We start from the raw sequence: 17,621 nt of genomic DNA on the forward strand, positions 1-17,621 counted from the left end.
TGACTCAACATGCACTGTATGATGAGTCGCTTAAATAATGCTTTGAAGATTTCAGATGTGCAATTTATTCCAACAAAGTGCAAACATACTTTATGTCCATTTTAATACACATGATAAAATGATCAGTTCTTGATTATTTAGTCATTTCCTATTTATTTGTGATGTGCTTGCAGTATAGTGATTTGAACACATTGTACTCTAATTGGGAATTACAGTCAGGACAGTGTATTTTATCTAATTGTCTGCATCAGTAACCTACACCAAGCTAGACGAACATCCTAATTGTACATGTACACCAATAAAAAAAAAACAATTTGAATTTTCTACCAACATTTAGGCTAAAAAAAAAAAAGCAATAGTATGTTGGTATATCTGGAGTGTTAATAGAAAGTTCTGTCTATCCTGCAGATGAATGAACTTTCACAAAATGCTCACAATCACAGTTAGATAATAACTATAACACACTGGGGAACAAGGACTAAAAGAGAATTCTTGAAAAGACTGGCAAACATTGGCATGAGTCACCAGATCATCTACTGTTAGTGTTTAGATCTGTGCCACTTCTGAACTGTGGACTGGAACAGTGGAGAGGAAAACTCAAACGTTCTTGCTCGTCTGTTTCTGTAACTCAGCCAGCTGCTGATTCTGATGTTCCAGTTGTTCTTTCTGTTTCTCTGTCCAGCTTATCAAGTTGTCCAGAAGGGTGTTGTGCTTCTGGGTGACGTCCTGTCACAAAGATATATGGCAAAATGATTGGAGTTAGTAACAGTTAGGAAATGTACAACAATAAAGTACATTGTTGTCCCTACTGGAGGCACACAGAAGAAAGGCACACAGCAGCACTCTTTCTTTTACACATTTCCGCCACTAGACATACACTGATTAGGCATAACATTATGACCACCTCCATTTTATCAGCTCCACTTACCATATAGAAGCACTTTGTAGTTCTACAATTTATTGACTGTAGTCCACCTGTTTCTCTACATACCTTTTTAGCCTGCTTTTACCCTGTTCTTCAATGGTCAGGACCCCCACAGGACCACCATAGAGCATATATTATTTAGGTGGTGGATAATTCTCAGCACTGCAGTGACACTGACATGGTGGTGGTGTGTTAGTGTGTGTTGTGCTGGTATGAGTGGATCAGACACAGCAGCGCTGCTGGAGTTTTTAAATACCGCATCCACTCTCTGTCCACTCCTACCTAGTTGGTCCACCTTGTTGATGTAAAGTCAGAGGCGATCGCCCATCTATTGCTGCTGTTTGAGTTGGTCATCTTCTAGACCTTCATCAGTGGTCACAGGACGCTGCCCATGGGGCGCTGTTGGCTGGATATTTTTGGTTGGTGGACTATTCTCAGTCCAGCAGTGACAGTGAGGGGTTTAAAAACTCCATCTGCATTTTTGTGTCCGATCCACTCATACCAGCACAACACACACTAACACACCACCACCATGTCAGTGTCACTGCAGTGCTGAGAGTAATCCACCACCCAAATAATACCTGCTCTGTAGTGTTCCTGGGAGTCCTGCAGAGAATGCAGAGAAACAGATAGGCTACAGTCGGTAATTGTAGAACTACAAAATGCTTCTATATGGTAAGTGGAGCTGATTAAATGGACAGTGAGTGTAACAACAAGGAGGTGGTTTTAATGTTATGGCTGATCGATGTAAATCACAGCAACAGTATGGATAGCAGAAGTTATGTGGCTGGCTAAGATTTTACTGAAAGTAACTCAACACCACTGTGTGCATCTAGTCAATTCAGCTATTGTAAAGGAAAGGAAGTCACTTAGATTTCCAATCCATTAGGTCAAGTGGAAAAATGTTAGCATTTTTGGTTGAATAGCTTCATATGCAAGGGTGTTTTACACTGATCACTAATGAAAGTAAGGGGGTTATTGCCCCTTAGTGCATTCACCTTTAGTGCTTTGATCCTTTCAGGAGTAAAGTTACTCAGTCGTGCCTCTAGATCGCTCAGTTTGTGCTTTAGATGCACCTCATCCTGTTCCACCTTGTTGACTAATCCTTTGGTCTGTTTAGTCTCAACCTGTAGCGTTGCCATCTGTACCTACAAAAGAACATCTGTTTAATAACCCTGCTCTCTCATAACTGATCCGAGTATGAGTTTGTCTGCTGATAACATGGTAGATCATTCTTTCTCTTTGTCTTGTTTTCCTTAGTAACATTACACTGACTGTTGTGGGTGATGTTCTATACAACATACGCAATAGGTCCCAGATCTGATTATGACTAAGTGTCCCTTGCCTCTTACCTCCATATAAGCTTACACAAAGTGCAAAATCAGCTGCTATCTCCTTACATCTGTATCTGCTGACCTACCTGGCAGCGTTCCCAGCAAAGCCAGACTTCACATGCGTGTTAGTAAATGTACAACGCCACACCCTCACCTGGAGGAGGCCAAGCCTCGCTTCGATCTGACGCTTGGAATGGGCAGCCTGCTCCGTGTCGTGCCCCAGGCGCTTCAGCAGACTTTCTGCATGACTGATGGCACGGGTGACGCGTTCCAGCCTTTTCTCGGTGTTCTTGTACATGTCATGCAGTGACTCGCTAAATTGCAGCACTCCATACATCAGCACATTCATGTCGTCTACTAGTGCTAACCTCGCCTCGGTTCGGGTCGTGGCAGGCAACGAGGACGCCCCAAACACCCACACACACAGAAATGCCAACATGTTGAAGTTGGATGGCATGGCACAAGAAATAGTCCGTAGGTACAGTGGAAGGCGCATTCAATTATAAATGCCAGATGATATAAATGTTCAGAGCTGTAGTAGTGCAGTAAGTCCTTTTGCTCTGAAGCTCTGCACATCTGTAGCTGGCAGCCCTTACTATTATTTATACACTTCATGTGGGTGCAGAAATTACCCAATCAGTCTGGCAAAAGCGGCCTTTTTTCTTGCCTGTTTGAGTGACCCTGATGAATGCCAGCAATCAGTCAGCCTGATGTCACATTTGTTCGAACACTCTTACCCTCAAGGGTTACTTAAAATAATAGGTTTGATACTCAGATGGAAGGTTCAGATTAATAAGGTTTGACACGGTTGTTTAATAAAAACAAACAAACTGGTTTTACAACGTAAGTTTTGTAAATTACACCGATCAGCCATAACATTAAAACCACCTCCTTGTTTCTACACTCACTGTCCATTTTATCAGCTCCACTTACCATATAGGAGCACTTTGTAGTTCTACAATTACTGACTGTTGTCCATCTGTTTCTCTGCATGCTTTGTTAGCCCCCTTTCATGCTGTTCTTCCATGATCAGGACCCCCACAGGACCACTACAGAGTAGGTATTATTTGGGTGGCGGGTCATTCTCAGCACTGCAGTGACACTGACAGTAAGTGGAGCTGATAAAATGGACAGTGAGTGTAGAAACAAGGAGGTGGTTTTAATGTTATGGCTGATCAGTGTATGTCATATTATCAGACTGGGACAGTGTACATGCTGTAATCAGCTCTTCATTGTTTGATTTGGTAAATAGAGAAAGGTTTTAAGGTCATTCTTTTCAATGCTTGTTGCATCATCTGTCTTGACTTTGGAGCTTACCAAAATAGCACAGTCCTAGTTCACTTCACATAGGAAACCATAATCACTCAGTAGTCTCAGGGTATGATCTGATAACTGATGACCTTAAAATAATTAATAAAAAAGATTTTTTTGTTCTAGGGTTGCTAGGATAACTACCTCATTACCTAAATTACTTATTACCTGTAATAATGATTACATAATTGCTTAACTGCTGCTAGTTGAGCTTACCATGATTAAAGTAACTGCAATTACTCCACCCTCATTTTGGTTCACCATTCGCACATATTTTATGTATAAGTTACTCTAAATATGATATAAAATATTAACTTGGATATAATCATAAAACCTTATAATATATAAAATCATTTGTAGATTAAAGGCAAAGGTATGTGGACACCTAGCCATGAGCTTGTTGGACATCACATTCTCAAACCATGGTGTAAGAAGCCCATCTCTAATAGAGATCGACATGGTTAAAGAATCATGTGCTCTTGTCTTGCCATTTATGACCGTCAGAGAGGCATGGAGGTGCAGATGATCGATGGGTCAGTTCCTTTTAACTGTCAGTCACCTGTGCCTCATTAAGCATTAATTCGCTCCAGGTGTAGGTGTTTCTATTTATCACTGTTTTTTCTGAACCAATTTGCTGGCTCCTGGAAACCTAGTCTATGCCATGGCACTTTTTGGCCTTTAAAACAAAAACACATGGACCCACGCCAGTTGATGGACTGGTGGGTCGCTTATCCATTGCCGTCCCTGTCTTGTTCTGGGTTTCCTTTCTTTACTCTTTTTCTGAGAACTTGCTTGTCGAAGGCACTCCGAGCAGCTTGCCAACTCACAAGTGAAACACAAGGTTAAGCCCTGCACCTGCAAGAATAAAAACAAACCAACAGCAATATGTTTTAACCAAGCTAGAACAATTATAGTCACTAACACAAAGGGGACAATTGCAGTTAGATAAGGTGGCGAAAATAACAGAAACAATGTTAAAGCACAGATAAAGCAGATAAAACAGGAATTGTGCAGGTCGACCACACCAAATTGCACTGCCCATGCATGACATTGATTTACAGGTAGGGTCCACCACTTCTACAGCAATCTGCCCTCTCAGGCCAAAAACGCTGCAACATCGGGTGAGTTCCCAGAAAGATATAAGTATGCTGGCATCTCACACCGGCGGAAAACTAAACTAGACCAAAGTGGCCACAGATTAGACACGTGTCAGAGGGGATGTGTGGTGATCTGGCTCTCCTTAATCAGAGCAGATCTGGGGTTGTGCAAACTGCAGCAGTTTCACAATCAGGAATTGGAAATGATTAGATTGGAAGATAAAGGGGAAAATTTCAGAAAAAAGGTCAGGGCTCTGTGTATGTTAAGTTTTTTCACCAGATTTGTCAAACCATGACTTATAGACCTTGTATTGTGCACAGGGGCACAGTCATCCTAGAATAGAAAAGAGCCTTCACTAAACTGTTGTTACAAAGTCAGAAGCATATCATTTATTTTAAGCAATTGATGTTTTACCCTTGTAGGCAAAAACATCTGTTGGCTTCCTTTTTTGATTCATTTGTGGAAACAGATTTATCAGACAGTATTTTTTTTTCATTGGATTTTTTCTCTTCATTTTTGTGTTTCTTTCACTAAGTTGTGTGCGTTAATGCATCAGCCTTTGATATGAAGGGTTTCTGAATAGCGGCCCTGCTCTAAATTCCAGCGTTGTAATAAAGCTTATGACACCCAGTTTGTTTGCTGTAACACTGGCAGTATGTTTTCTTCCACATATGACCACTGTTCCACTTTGCTGATGCCATTTGTTAATGACATACATTGCCATGTGTTGAGACTGTTCTCCTTTAACCATCAAATAATTCTTCAGTGTGACTGACACATCCGCAGTTAATGCATTCACTTTAAGGACTCTTCAGAACTCTGTTAGTTGCCAAATGTTGCTACATTAATGTCATACATCAAAGTTTTAATTGTCAGAAGAAATATATAGCCAGTGCATAATGTTACTTGTTACTCTAACTCTGTGTTAATATAATGTGTGTTAATCTATCTCTCTCTCTCTCTCTCTCTCTCTCTCTCTCTCTCTCTCTCGCTCTCTCTCTCTACACCACCCTCTTCTTTTCCTTTGTCTGTCTTTAGGAACTTGTTGTATGTGTACCCCCAGAGTCTAAACTTCAGCAGCAGACAGGGCTCAGTGCGCAACATTGCTGTAAAAGTGCAGTTCATGGCAGGGGAGGACCCCAACCAGGCAATGCCTGTGAGTTGTAAAGTGTGCTTAGATCAAATTTTGACAATAACAAAATGTTGGAGCATTGCTAGACGAACCACTTACTTAATATACAGTATATGCACTTCTCACTTGATAGCATTTTATCACCCACATTTAATACATTGACATGTATTAGGCATCTGTACTGCTTTAATGCGACGTCACATAAAAAATTGGTAGCTCTAGCAGTTAGTGTTACAAAATTGGTTCTCTGCTTTAAGTAATGAGCTTTGCCTTGCTTGTCATGAGAATAAACATGTCTGAACTGTTTTTTTTGTGACAACAGCAGACCTCATGTCATAAACGTACTACTCTTTTAATTTCATTGTATCTGTCTGTGGCAACAAGTGGTGAAATTACGCTAAAGCTGAGATCGAGCGTTTGAATGTCCCAGCAGATTAGGCATTTACACGCTGACGTGATTGGCTATATTTGGGATGTGCTACTTCATTGTGTTTAGAATTTATATTATAAAATTTTTTTTTTTTTTTTTTTACATTGTTTTGAATAGTTTTGATGTTATTTTATTAGGTTGGGATTACTTTAAAATGTTGTTAAGCCGCTTGAGTTATACAAAACGCAACATTCATGGATCATAATTTTTTTAAGTAAGTTTGGCTTACTTTAAAAACATATTAACGCAGAACATATAAACAAAGACCTGTTTGGGAGCAAAAAGAGCCAACTCCCAGCTGAGCCGAGTGATATTGCTGAAGAAGCAAGTCACGTCTTACTAAAGCGTATAAAGTTTGTTTGATTGGATATGCATTTTTGAAAGGTCCATGGCAAACATGTCAGTATAATTAAACTTTATGCTTACCAGCAACGTTTTAAAGTAGAGCGACAAAGCAGCAAGTCTGAACAGTAGGAACACAAGAAAACAAGTGCAAAGCAGTTTTAAAGTCGCATTAACATGATGTTTAAAATGTGGTTAATTCTATGTGCACTTATTTTATTACTTTTTTTTTATATAAGGTGATATTTGGGAAATCCAGTTGTGCAGAATTCTACAAAGAGGCATACACACCTGTGATTTATCATAACAAGTAAGAGCCCCAACCTGCAAAAATTGATCATACTCAGGCTGTTTCAATCACTCGTTTCTCAAAAAAAATCTTGTTTTTCCTTTCCCTAGATCCCCTGAATTTTACGAAGAGGTAAAGATGAAAATTCCTGCCAACCTGACTGACAACCACCACCTGCTGTTTACCTTCTACCACATCAGCTGCCAGCCCAAGCAGAACACACTGCTGGAGACACCTGTGGGCTACACTGTAGGAACCCCCACCTTCTTACTCTTTTGTTCAGTCACTTAATAGCAAGGCTTGTTTAAGGGACGATCTCACATGTGTCAGAGGAGGCAGTGCCTGTCTGCAGCCTTCCTTTGCCAGTATGGGGTGGTGCAAGGGTCAGAGGAATTTTTATTAGGAATTGAAATCACTAGATTGAAAGGAAATGCCAAAAGCCCTGAATTTGATTATTGCTATTAAATGTTTATGTGAGCAAACAGAGCTTTGACAGGAAAAGTTGACAGGATTAGTCCTGATGTTTTGAGGGGGGGAAACTTCTTAGCTTGTAACTGTTAACTGTCACTATGTGAATTGGGCATCAGATTAATATACCCACCCTGATTCCTAATGCTGGTGCAAAAGTAAACTATTTGTATTATATACTCTTCATTACCCTTTAGCACCCTATATTAATCCTCCACACACATGACTCATTTTATAACATTTTTACACAGATGATATACACTGTCGACATTATTATGACCACTTTCTACTTTTGATGACGGAGGGCATAGCTCATGAAGGAAGTCACGCTTTTCCCCCTAATTTCCCAGACTTAAACCCAGTTGAGCATCTGTGGGACCACCTCGATCGAAATGTTCGCTCTATGGATCTTCCACCACACACCCTCCAGCAGCTGTGGGGTGCACTGCAGTCAGCATGGCTCCAGATACCTGTGACAACCTTACTGAATCACTCCCAGCCTGTCACAGCGGTTACTCTGTATATTAGCTGCTTGTCATAATAATGTGACTCAGTAACTCGACTGTATATTTGAGACATTGGCCTTGGTATAGCTTGCATTTATTTCATTTGATCAAGTTAGTATGTTTTACACTTCGCAGTCCTCAGTAAATCATGGATTAAGTCTGTTTATATGTACTATATATTTATTAGAAGATGTTAGTAAGAGTTTGTGCTCCTCTTTTTAGTGGATCCCTCTGATGCAGCATGGTCGTCTCCGCACAGGATCCTTTAGCCTGCCTGTGTCAGTGGAGAAACCTCCACCCAGCTACTCTGTCCTCACCCCTGACGTAAGTTAAGCTTGTATTACTGTTTCACTGGGTGTAGGTGTGGGTTCATTTTAAATTAATATAGTTAAGATCTGTGTCTTTCAGGTGCAGCTTCCAGGTATGAAGTGGGTGGACAATCATAAAGCAGTGTTCAGTGTCGAGGTGACAGCAGCCTCGTCAGTTCACACTCAGGTATGAGTGTTAAATGTTAATGTGAACCAAATATCAAAAAATATATATCACTGTTAATACAGCGTACTCAGTTCAAGAAGTTAATGAACAGACAGGCTAGTGTTTACATACAGAACAGCCTTTATTTATGATCTACTGTAATAAAAGTAGTTTGTTATAAAATGTTTGAACATGCTTAAAAAAAGAAAATCCTCTAGCCTTTCAAGGGATGAGTGCGCTCAACAACTTTCTAACTACGTGTACATATAAAGTTACAAAATCAAACCATTCACCAATCATTTTAGCAGTAAATAAAGGGTCATCTATTAGGGATGCCAATGATTAACCAGTTAATCGATAACAGGAAAAAGGCATTGTTCGATTAATGCACTTGGTTAAAAAGGTCATTCAAATTCATTTTCAACAGCTGACGGTTTAAACTGAGAGTGGAACTACAGATCTCTAAACACACAAAAGCTCAGACTGTTGATTTGAAAATCTCAGCGGTGCCATCACCCGCTTGGTCGTCTAAACAGACATTATTGGCTATGCCTGAGAGGGTTGGAATTGCCAAATGCCAGCCCTAGGACAGAAAAAAATAAGATGTGCCAGGAAGGGCGTCCAATGTAAAACTGTGCCGAATCAGGTATGCAGACCAGAATAATGTGCTGTGGCGACCTCTAAACAGGAGCAGCCAAAAGTATTTAAAAAAGTATTTAAATAATTTTTTGTGATAAAATCACAAGCTGGATTATTTGATTCTTTTGTAAAATTAGTTTACTGAAATAATCTGGATATTTTGCATCATGTTCCAGTATAAAAAGCCACAACTCTGTTTATCATCTCATAATAACCAGGAAAAAGCTTTAATATACTGGCATATCTCTTAATAATGATTAGCATATTCAGTTACAGTATGTAATTTACTGTCAAGATGCTGACCTGGTTCTGCTCACAATGTTAATGTTCATCTAATGCCTAGTTCACACTACACGATTTTTGCCCTGATTCTCAGTGTTCGCTCGGCAATCGAAACTCGGCTCTCAATCGCTATGTGCGAACTACTCAACAACCCGATCCGAGCGACGCTGGGCGAGCCACTCGTATCGGGTTGTTGAGATATCTAGCATGTCATATCTAGCATGTCTAGCACGAAGAGAGATTTATAGCATGTCAAATATCTGGGTCTGAGTTGCCGAACTGGCAATGAGTGCTATGTGGAACAGCAAGATACGGTGTGAGGGGAAATGCAGGGGAGGAGTGTAAAAAGGTGGGACTGGGGCATAATATAGTTTATATCAGAATACATCGGCACACATACAAGTTTTACAGTATTTCTGACCTTATCATTCTCTACAAAACATAACACCAACGTTGCATTGCAAAAAACATTTATCGTGTATCGTTTATTCGTGTAGCCCAATCCACTCAGATTAATTTTTTTTCTCTTTGATTTTACGCTGCACATCAGCGCACAAACTTTGACCGCTCGCTACTTGTTGACGTGCATTTTTGGATGTTTCATTAAACCCCTCGTCACTTCTCACGTTTGGTTTCGTGAGACAAGAGAAGATAGATCATGTAGTGTGAAACCCCCTATCGCCGATCAGTCGTGTAGTGTGAAAGCCACACTGACTTGAAAGACTCCCGATTACAAGAGATCCAGTTGTGTAGTGTTAACTGTACAGCAACCTGACGACTTGGAAACTTGGCATTACTCTTTTTCATGACTGCCACGTTCAATTTATTACAGCTACCCAGATTCTGGTCCAGTCACTTGTAATCTCATGGTTGGACTACTTCAACTCCCTCCTGGCAGGTGCTCCTTCGTCCACTATTAAACCCTTGCAGCTCATTCAAAATGCAGCTGCATGTCTGGTTTATAACCAGCCCAAACACTGCCACATCACCCCACTGCTGCGTTCTCTTCACTGGCTTCCTGTAGCTGCATGCATTCAGTTTAAAACACTGATGCTCGCCTACAAAGCCAAAAATGGACCAGCCCCAAACTACCTTAGAGGTTTAATCAAACCCCGCTCTGTACCACGCAACCTCCGAGCCACTAGTCTCGCTCGACTTGATCCTCCACCCAGGACTAAAGGAAGACAAGCATCAAGGCTCTTCTCTGTTCTAGCACCCAAGTGGTGGAACGAACTTCCTCTGTCTGTCTGAACATCTGAGTCTCTTGCTGTCTTTAAAAAACGATTAAAAACCCACCTTTTTACTAAGCACTTAAGCTGACTTGTACTTATTTACTAAAAAAATTTTTCCATTTCCAAAAAAACAAAAACAAAAAAAAACACTGGTTCTAACAGGTTTCAGCAGATTTGTGTTCTTCGACTGTTGTTTACTTATGCCTAGTTCACACTACACGATTTTTGCCCTGATTTTCGCTCGGTGACTGGTCGGCGCTAGATTTGCCGGCTCGGGAGCAACTCGACATTTGCTCGGCGATCGAAACTCGGCTCTCAATCACTAAGTGTGAACTACCCAACAACTCGATCCGACCGGCTCGCCGAGCACTCGGCGACCGGATCGAGATTTCTAGCATGTCAGATATCTGCTATGTCGAACAGCCAATTAGAACGCAAGATACAGTGTGAGGGGAAACGCAGGAGAGGAGTGTAAACAGGTGGGACGGGGATAATATAGTTTATATCAGAATACATCAGCACACACACGTTTTACAGTATTTCAGACTTGATCGTTCTCTACAAAAAACACCAACGTTGCATTGCAAAAATATTAATTAACCTCCAACTCACTATAGAACAAGCCATACTGTTCGGGTTGCCAAATCCACTCAGATTCATTTATTTTTCCTCCTTGATTTTACGCTGCACATCAGTGCACAAACTTTGATCGCTCGCTACTTGTTGACGTGCATTTTTGGATGTGGTGAGACCAGAGAAGCTCGCCTGCAATTCCAGTTGGTGATAGATGGTGTAGTGTGAAACCCCCTATCGCCGATCAGTCGTGTAGTGTGAAAGCCACACTGACTTGAAAAACTCCTGATTACAAGATACCCAGTCGTGTAGTGTGAACTGTACAGCAACCTGAAAGTCAGGTAGTGTGATCTTGGCATTACTCTTTTTCATGACTGCCATGTTCACTCTATTATTATTTTTTTATTAAATAAATCATAAAATCTGGCTGATATGAAACAGTTTTTTTATATATATATATATATATATATATATATACAGTGTATCACAAAAGTGAGTACACCCCTCACATTTCTGCAGATATTTCATTATATCTTTTCATGGGACAACACTATAGACATGAAACTTGGATATAACTTAGAGTAGTCAGTGTACAACTTGTATAGCAGTGTAGATTTACTGTCTTCTGAAAATAACTCAACACACAGCCATTAATGTCTAAATAGCTGGCAACATAAGTGAGTACACCTCACAGTGAACATGTCCAAATTGTGCCCAAATGTGTCGTTGTCCCTCCCTGGTGTCATGTGTCAAGGTCCCAGGTGTAAATGGGGAGCAGGGCTGTTAAATTTGGTGTTTTGGGTACAATTCTCTCATACTGGCCACTGGATATTCAACATGGCACCTCATGGCATAGAACTCTCTGAGGATGTGAAAAATAGAATTGTTGCTCTCCACAAAGATGGCCTGGGCTATAAGAAGATTGCTAACACCCTGAAACTGAGCTACAGCATGGTGGCCAAGGTCATACAGCGGTTTTCCAGGACAGGTTCCACTCGGAACAGGCTTCGCCAGGGTCAACCAAAGAAGTTGAGTCCACGTGTTCGGCGTCATATCCAGAGGTTGGCTTTAAAAAATAGACACATGAGTGCTGCCAGCATTGCTGCAGAGGTTGAAGACGTGGGAGGTCAGCCTGTCAGTGCTCAGACCATACACCGCACACTGCATCAACTCGGTCTGCATGGTCGTCATCCCAGAAGGAAGCTGACGCACAAGAAAGCCAGCAAACAGTTTGCTAAAGACAAGCAGTCCAAGAACATGGATTACTGGAATGCCCTGTGGTCTGACGAGACCAAGATAAACTTGTTTGGCTCAGATGGTGTCCAGCATGTGTGGCGGCACCTGGTGAGAAGTACCAAGACAACTGTATCTTGCCTACAGTCAAGCATGGTGGTGGTAGCATCATGGTCTTGGGCTGCATGAGTGCTGCCGGCACTGGGGAGCTGCAGTTCATTGAGGGAAACATGAATTCCAACATGTACTGTGACATTCTGAAACAGAGCATTATCCCCTCCCTTCGAAAACTGGATAACGACCCCAAACACAACCTCCAAGATGACAACTGCCTTGCTGAGGAAGCTGAAGGTAAAGGTGATGGACTAAACCTAATTGAGCACCTGTGGCGCATCCTCAAGTGGAAGGTGGAGGAGTTCAAGGTGTCTAACATCCACCAGCTCCGTGATGTCATCATGGAGGAGTGGAAGAGAATTCCAGTAGCAACCTGTGCAGCTCTGGTGAATTCCATGCCCAGGAGGGTTAAGGCAGTGCTGGATAATAATGGTGGTCACACAAAATATTGACACTTTGGGCACAATTTGGACATGTTCACTGTGGGGTGTACTCACTTATGTTGCAGCCATTTAGACATTAATGGCTGTGTGTTGAGTTATTTTCAGAAGACAGTAAATCTACACTGCTATACAAGTTGTACACTGACTACTCTAAGTTATATCCAAGTTTCATTTCTATAGTGTTGTCCCATGAAAAGATTGCAGAAATGTGAGGGGTGTACTCACTTTTGTGATACACTGTATATATATATATATATGTTTTGTATAAGCATATTGTTATCGGTTAACTATTAACTAAAGTCAGTCGATTATCAAATAAAAATAGGCAAAATTTGCACTTTTACACCTGATAATTTCTATCCGATTGCTGCTCATAATGTTATAGATCCCTTACCAGTTAGTGTTTAGAGTATGTAGAGTAATCCCCTCCAGTGAGCTTTAATTTTTGACCAGCGTTCCTCTTTGCTGATGTTTGTTCTTAAGTTCCCTTTACTACATAAGGTTTTCCTGTGACTGATGTCTTTGTAGTTTAATATTTGACTTATTATACTGCATCTGTGGTTTGTTATAGGACCCATACCTGGACAAGTTCTTCACCCTGGTATATGTCCTGGAGGAGTACTCATTTCCATTTCGACTGAAGGACGTGATCATAACTGAGGCTAATGTGGAGGCTGAACTTAAGGCCAGCATGGCAGCCTTGAAGGGAGCTCTGTTGGATACATGTGTGCGCTTCCTGCACCAACTGCTGAACAAACTCATCCTCCTCATTGTCCACCCTCCTGTCATCGCAGGACAGATCGGTACTTGTACACCCCTCCACCCCTTGTCCATATTACTGGTTTATATTTTCTGTTTTATTTTAATCAAAGTTTTTTTTTCCTCCACCCCAACACAGTCAACCTGGGACGGGCTGCCTTTGAGGCCATGGCTCTTCTGGTCAACCAAATCCATAAGAATCTGGAGGGGAACCAGGATCAACATGGTCGCAACAATCTGCTGGCCTCGTACATCTACTACTGTTTCCATCTACCAACCACCGAGCCTGTAATGCCCCCTACTGGTAAGCCATCTGACCATAACACTGTTATAAGTTATGGCATGGGCCCTAAATAGGGGCAGCAGTGTCCAGTTTATACAATCTTAAATCAACATCTTTACATATATAAATACAAACATGTAGATTCACATTTAGTGGAGAATAAAGGAAAAGTCTACACATGGTCTAAAAACAGAAGATCACACACAAACACTTGATAGTTTGTGTTCTCCCCATGTCTGCGTGGGTTTCCTTCGGGAGCTCCGGTTTTCTCCCACAGTCCAAAGACATGCAAGTGAGGTGAATTGGAGATACTAAATTGTCCATGACTGTGTTTGACATTAAACTTGTGATCTGATGAATCTTGTGTAACGAGTAACTACCAGTCCTGTCATAAATGTAACCAAAGTGTGTAAACATGACGTTAAAATCCTTATAAACAAACAAGGCTGCTAAGGTGGCGCAGTGGTGAAAACACATTCTGAAACCAGACCTGGGATCTCGAATACATCGTATCGAATCTCAGCTCTGCCTTGCCGGCTGAGGCTGAGCGGCCACACGAACAACGATTGGCCTGTTGTTCATATGGGCGGGACTAAGCCGGATAGGGTCTCTCTCTCATGACTGGTGCAATTACGACCTCTGCTGGCTGATTGATGGCGCCTGCACAGAGATGAGAAAAGAGTGCTCTTAGGGTGTGTCTCTCCATACACACAGCTAGGCTGCACTGCACTCGTCAAAGTGTAGGTGATAAGATGCATACGGCTTGCTGCCCACGTGTCGGAGGGGGCGTGGGTTAGCTTCGATCTCCTCAATCAGAGCAGAGATTGGCGTTGGTGGAGAGGAAGCATGATGCAATGGGGCAATTGGACGCTCTAAAAAGGGAGAAAAAGGGGGAGAAAATGCATAAACAAACTAAAAACACCAATTCTAAGGAGAAAAGCTAAAGAAATTGGGTCATAAATGTCATTGTGTCTGTTTTCCTCTCACAGTTGACTCTCTTGTTCCAGTAGCTAATTTTGTCATTGCCTTCAGCATTGAAGATTTTTATTATGCAGCACACTAAAAGTTTGTTCTGTGTTTGGCCTGCTATTGCAGCTTAACAATAAGTGTATTGTATATTTTTGTTAAACTGTTTGTCAGCTACATCCTAGATTAAAGCTAACCTCAGTCTGGTTTAACTAACACATTGAATAGCTCAGGTCAGCCCTGTTTTATTAACAGAAACTGCCTTGATTAGACGGGGTAGTCTATACAGGCCCCACATCCCATGACTCTTTAAAAAGATAATCATGTAAGATTAACCTAAAATCAGGATGGCTCTTGCTACCTCATGTAGTGTGAGAAGGGCATAATCAGTCATTTCTTTATAAAATTATATGGATGTTTGGCACCATCTGCTTAGTATATCAGTAAAAGTTGGCACTAAAATAACCCTACATAGATGCCTAAGGCTGCATTCACATGATAAGCCTTTTGCGCTTTGTTCACCAAAAGGCTGGGTGCAGCATGTTGCTTATCAGTGTTTAAGCCTTTCACATGATCACAGCAAAACCACTTTATGCTGGCATTTGCATCAGAGCACCAAGCTTGAAATAATTACAACTACTAATTACCCGTTTAAAACAAGAAAGTCTAACAATGGTCATCATTTAATTTAAAAAAAAGCTACAAGAATCGATTCCAGGATTAGTAAATGCGGGATGGCTATCTGTAATGCAAACCCGGTTTCCTCTATGCCATGTCGTGTTGAATCCAACAGTTCAGGGTTTTGTAATGTTTGTGCTTTGCTTCTGTCTACGTCACACAATTTGTCTCATCAAAAGAGCTTTAAAAAGGTCAATGACAAACTAGGTCAAAGTTCAATCAGATTGAACTTTAAGCCGCAAGCAGTAAAAATTGTGAGGCAATGCATCAAATCTGCGCCGCTCAGGGAAGCAAATTTATGCTGCACAAGGAAGCTCAGCAGCAAAATACGCGCCACTGCCTCACTTTGTGGGAAACTGGCTCAGCAAGCGCAAATCGGTTTTGCTGCCTGAATGCAGCTTAATTCTGTTGTACAACTTTGATTTCAGGGCGTTATGGAAATTTAAGTGCTCTGTAAAATGTTATAATTCTGCCTTAAAGGAAATGATGATTTGCTATTTGATTACAAAGTCATACAAGCGTTTACCTAGGCTTATGGTGTAGAATGATGACAGAATATTAGATTATTTTTACCTTCTTAAATTTGCCAACTGATTAGTCTTTGGCCAAGTAAACATTCGTAAAAAATGTTTAAATTAGGTGCTCAGGTGGCGCAGCGGTAAAACACGCTAACACACTCGTCGGTTCGAAACTCAGCTCTGCCATCCGTCTGGGCTGGGCGCCTACATGAACAACGATTGGCTGTTGTTCACACAGGGTGGGAGCCGGATAAGGACTCCTCATAACAGAGGCAATTCCGACCTCTGCTGTCTGGTTGGTGATGCCTGCACAGAGTCGAGGAATAAGTCGTTGATTAGAGTGTGGCTCTACGTACACAAAGCTGATCCGCATATGAACTTGCCTCGTGCAGGTGAAAAGATGCAGTCAGCTACTGCACACGTATCGGAGGGGGCGTGTGTCAGTCTCAGCTCTCCTCAATCAGGGCGGGGATCAGCATCAGTAGAGAAGAAACGTAATGCAATTGGGTAATTGGATGCACTAAAGTCGGGAGAAAAAGTAGAGTAAATGCATAAACAAAAAACAAAAAAACAAACAAAAAAAAAAATATATATATATATATACATATATATATATATATACATATATATATATATATATATATATATATATATATATATATACAGTGTATCACAAAAGTGAGTACACCCCTCACATTTCTGCAAATATTTAATTATATCTTTTCATGGGACAACACTATAGACATGAAACTTGGATATAACTTAGAGTAGTCAGTGTACAGCTTGTATAGCAGTGTAGATTTACTGTCTTCTGAAAATAACTCAACACACAGCCATTAATGTCTAAATAGCTGGCAACATAAGTGAGTACACCCCACAGTGAACATGTCCAAATTGTGCCCAAATGTGTCGTTGTCCCTCCCTGGTGTCATGTGTCAAGGTCCCAGGTGTAAATGGGGAGCAGGGCTGTTAAATTTGGTGTTTTGGGTACAATTCTCTCATACTGGCCACTGGATATTCAACATGGCACCTCATGGCAAAGAACTCTCTGAGGATGTGAGAAATAGAATTGTTGCTCTCCACAAAGATGGCCTGGGCTATAAGAAGATTGCTAACACCCTGAAACTGAGCTACAGCATGGTGGCCAAGGTCATACAGCGGTTTTCCAGGACAGGTTCCACTCGGAACAGGCTTCGCCAGGGTCGATTAAAGAAGTTGAGTCCACGTGTTCAGCGTCATATCCAGAGGTTGGCTTTAAAAAATAGACACATGAGTGCTGCCAGCATTGCTGCAGAGGTTGAAGACGTGGGAGGTCAGCCTGTCAGTGCTCAGACCATACGCAACATACTGCATCAACTCGGTCTGCATGGTCGTCATCCCAGAAGGAAGCTGACGCACAAGAAAGCCCGCAAACAGTTTGCTGAAGACAAGCAGTCCAAGAACATGGATTACTGGAATGCCCTGTGGTCTGACGAGACCAAGATAAACTTGTTTGGCTCAGATGGTGTCCAGCATGTGTGGCGGCGCCCTGGTGAGAAGTACCAAGACAACTGTATCTTGCCTACAGTCAAGCATGGTGGTGGTAGCATCAT

The 17,621-nt window shown here is 41.4% G+C and overlaps 2 protein-coding genes across 3 annotated transcripts in view; one reads left to right on the forward strand and one right to left on the reverse strand.

Moving 5' to 3' along the window:
* Nucleotides 1-17,621, forward strand: part of LOC134330874 (dedicator of cytokinesis protein 7-like) — a 92,922-nt gene that overhangs the window by 38,143 nt on the left and 37,158 nt on the right. Inside the window, exons 15-21 of the mRNA XM_063012149.1 lie at nt 5,707-5,824; nt 6,812-6,882; nt 6,972-7,110; nt 8,058-8,159; nt 8,244-8,330; nt 13,397-13,628; nt 13,724-13,888. Of these exons, the coding sequence (XP_062868219.1) occupies nt 5,707-5,824; nt 6,812-6,882; nt 6,972-7,110; nt 8,058-8,159; nt 8,244-8,330; nt 13,397-13,628; nt 13,724-13,888 (914 nt within the window). The remainder of the gene's footprint in view (nt 1-5,706; nt 5,825-6,811; nt 6,883-6,971; nt 7,111-8,057; nt 8,160-8,243; nt 8,331-13,396; nt 13,629-13,723; nt 13,889-17,621) is intronic.
* angptl8 (angiopoietin like 8) lies at nt 50-2,846 on the reverse strand. 2 transcript variants are annotated; one of them, XM_063012132.1, is made up of 3 exons: nt 2,414-2,844; nt 1,924-2,073; nt 50-726 (listed from the first exon to the last, which is right to left on the reverse strand). In XM_063012132.1, the coding sequence occupies exons 1-3, from the start codon at nt 2,753-2,755 to the stop codon at nt 598-600; spliced, it is 621 nt and encodes a 206-aa protein (XP_062868202.1). In that variant the 5' UTR covers nt 2,756-2,844; the 3' UTR covers nt 50-597. The 2 variants fall into 2 exon arrangements, with proteins under 2 accessions (XP_062868202.1, XP_062868210.1); XM_063012140.1 differs by having other exon boundaries at nt 631-1,531; nt 2,414-2,846.

The sequence above is a fragment of the Trichomycterus rosablanca genome, chromosome 2 (genome assembly GCF_030014385.1).
Source record: "Trichomycterus rosablanca isolate fTriRos1 chromosome 2, fTriRos1.hap1, whole genome shotgun sequence".
NCBI lineage: Eukaryota > Metazoa > Chordata > Actinopteri > Siluriformes > Trichomycteridae > Trichomycterus > Trichomycterus rosablanca.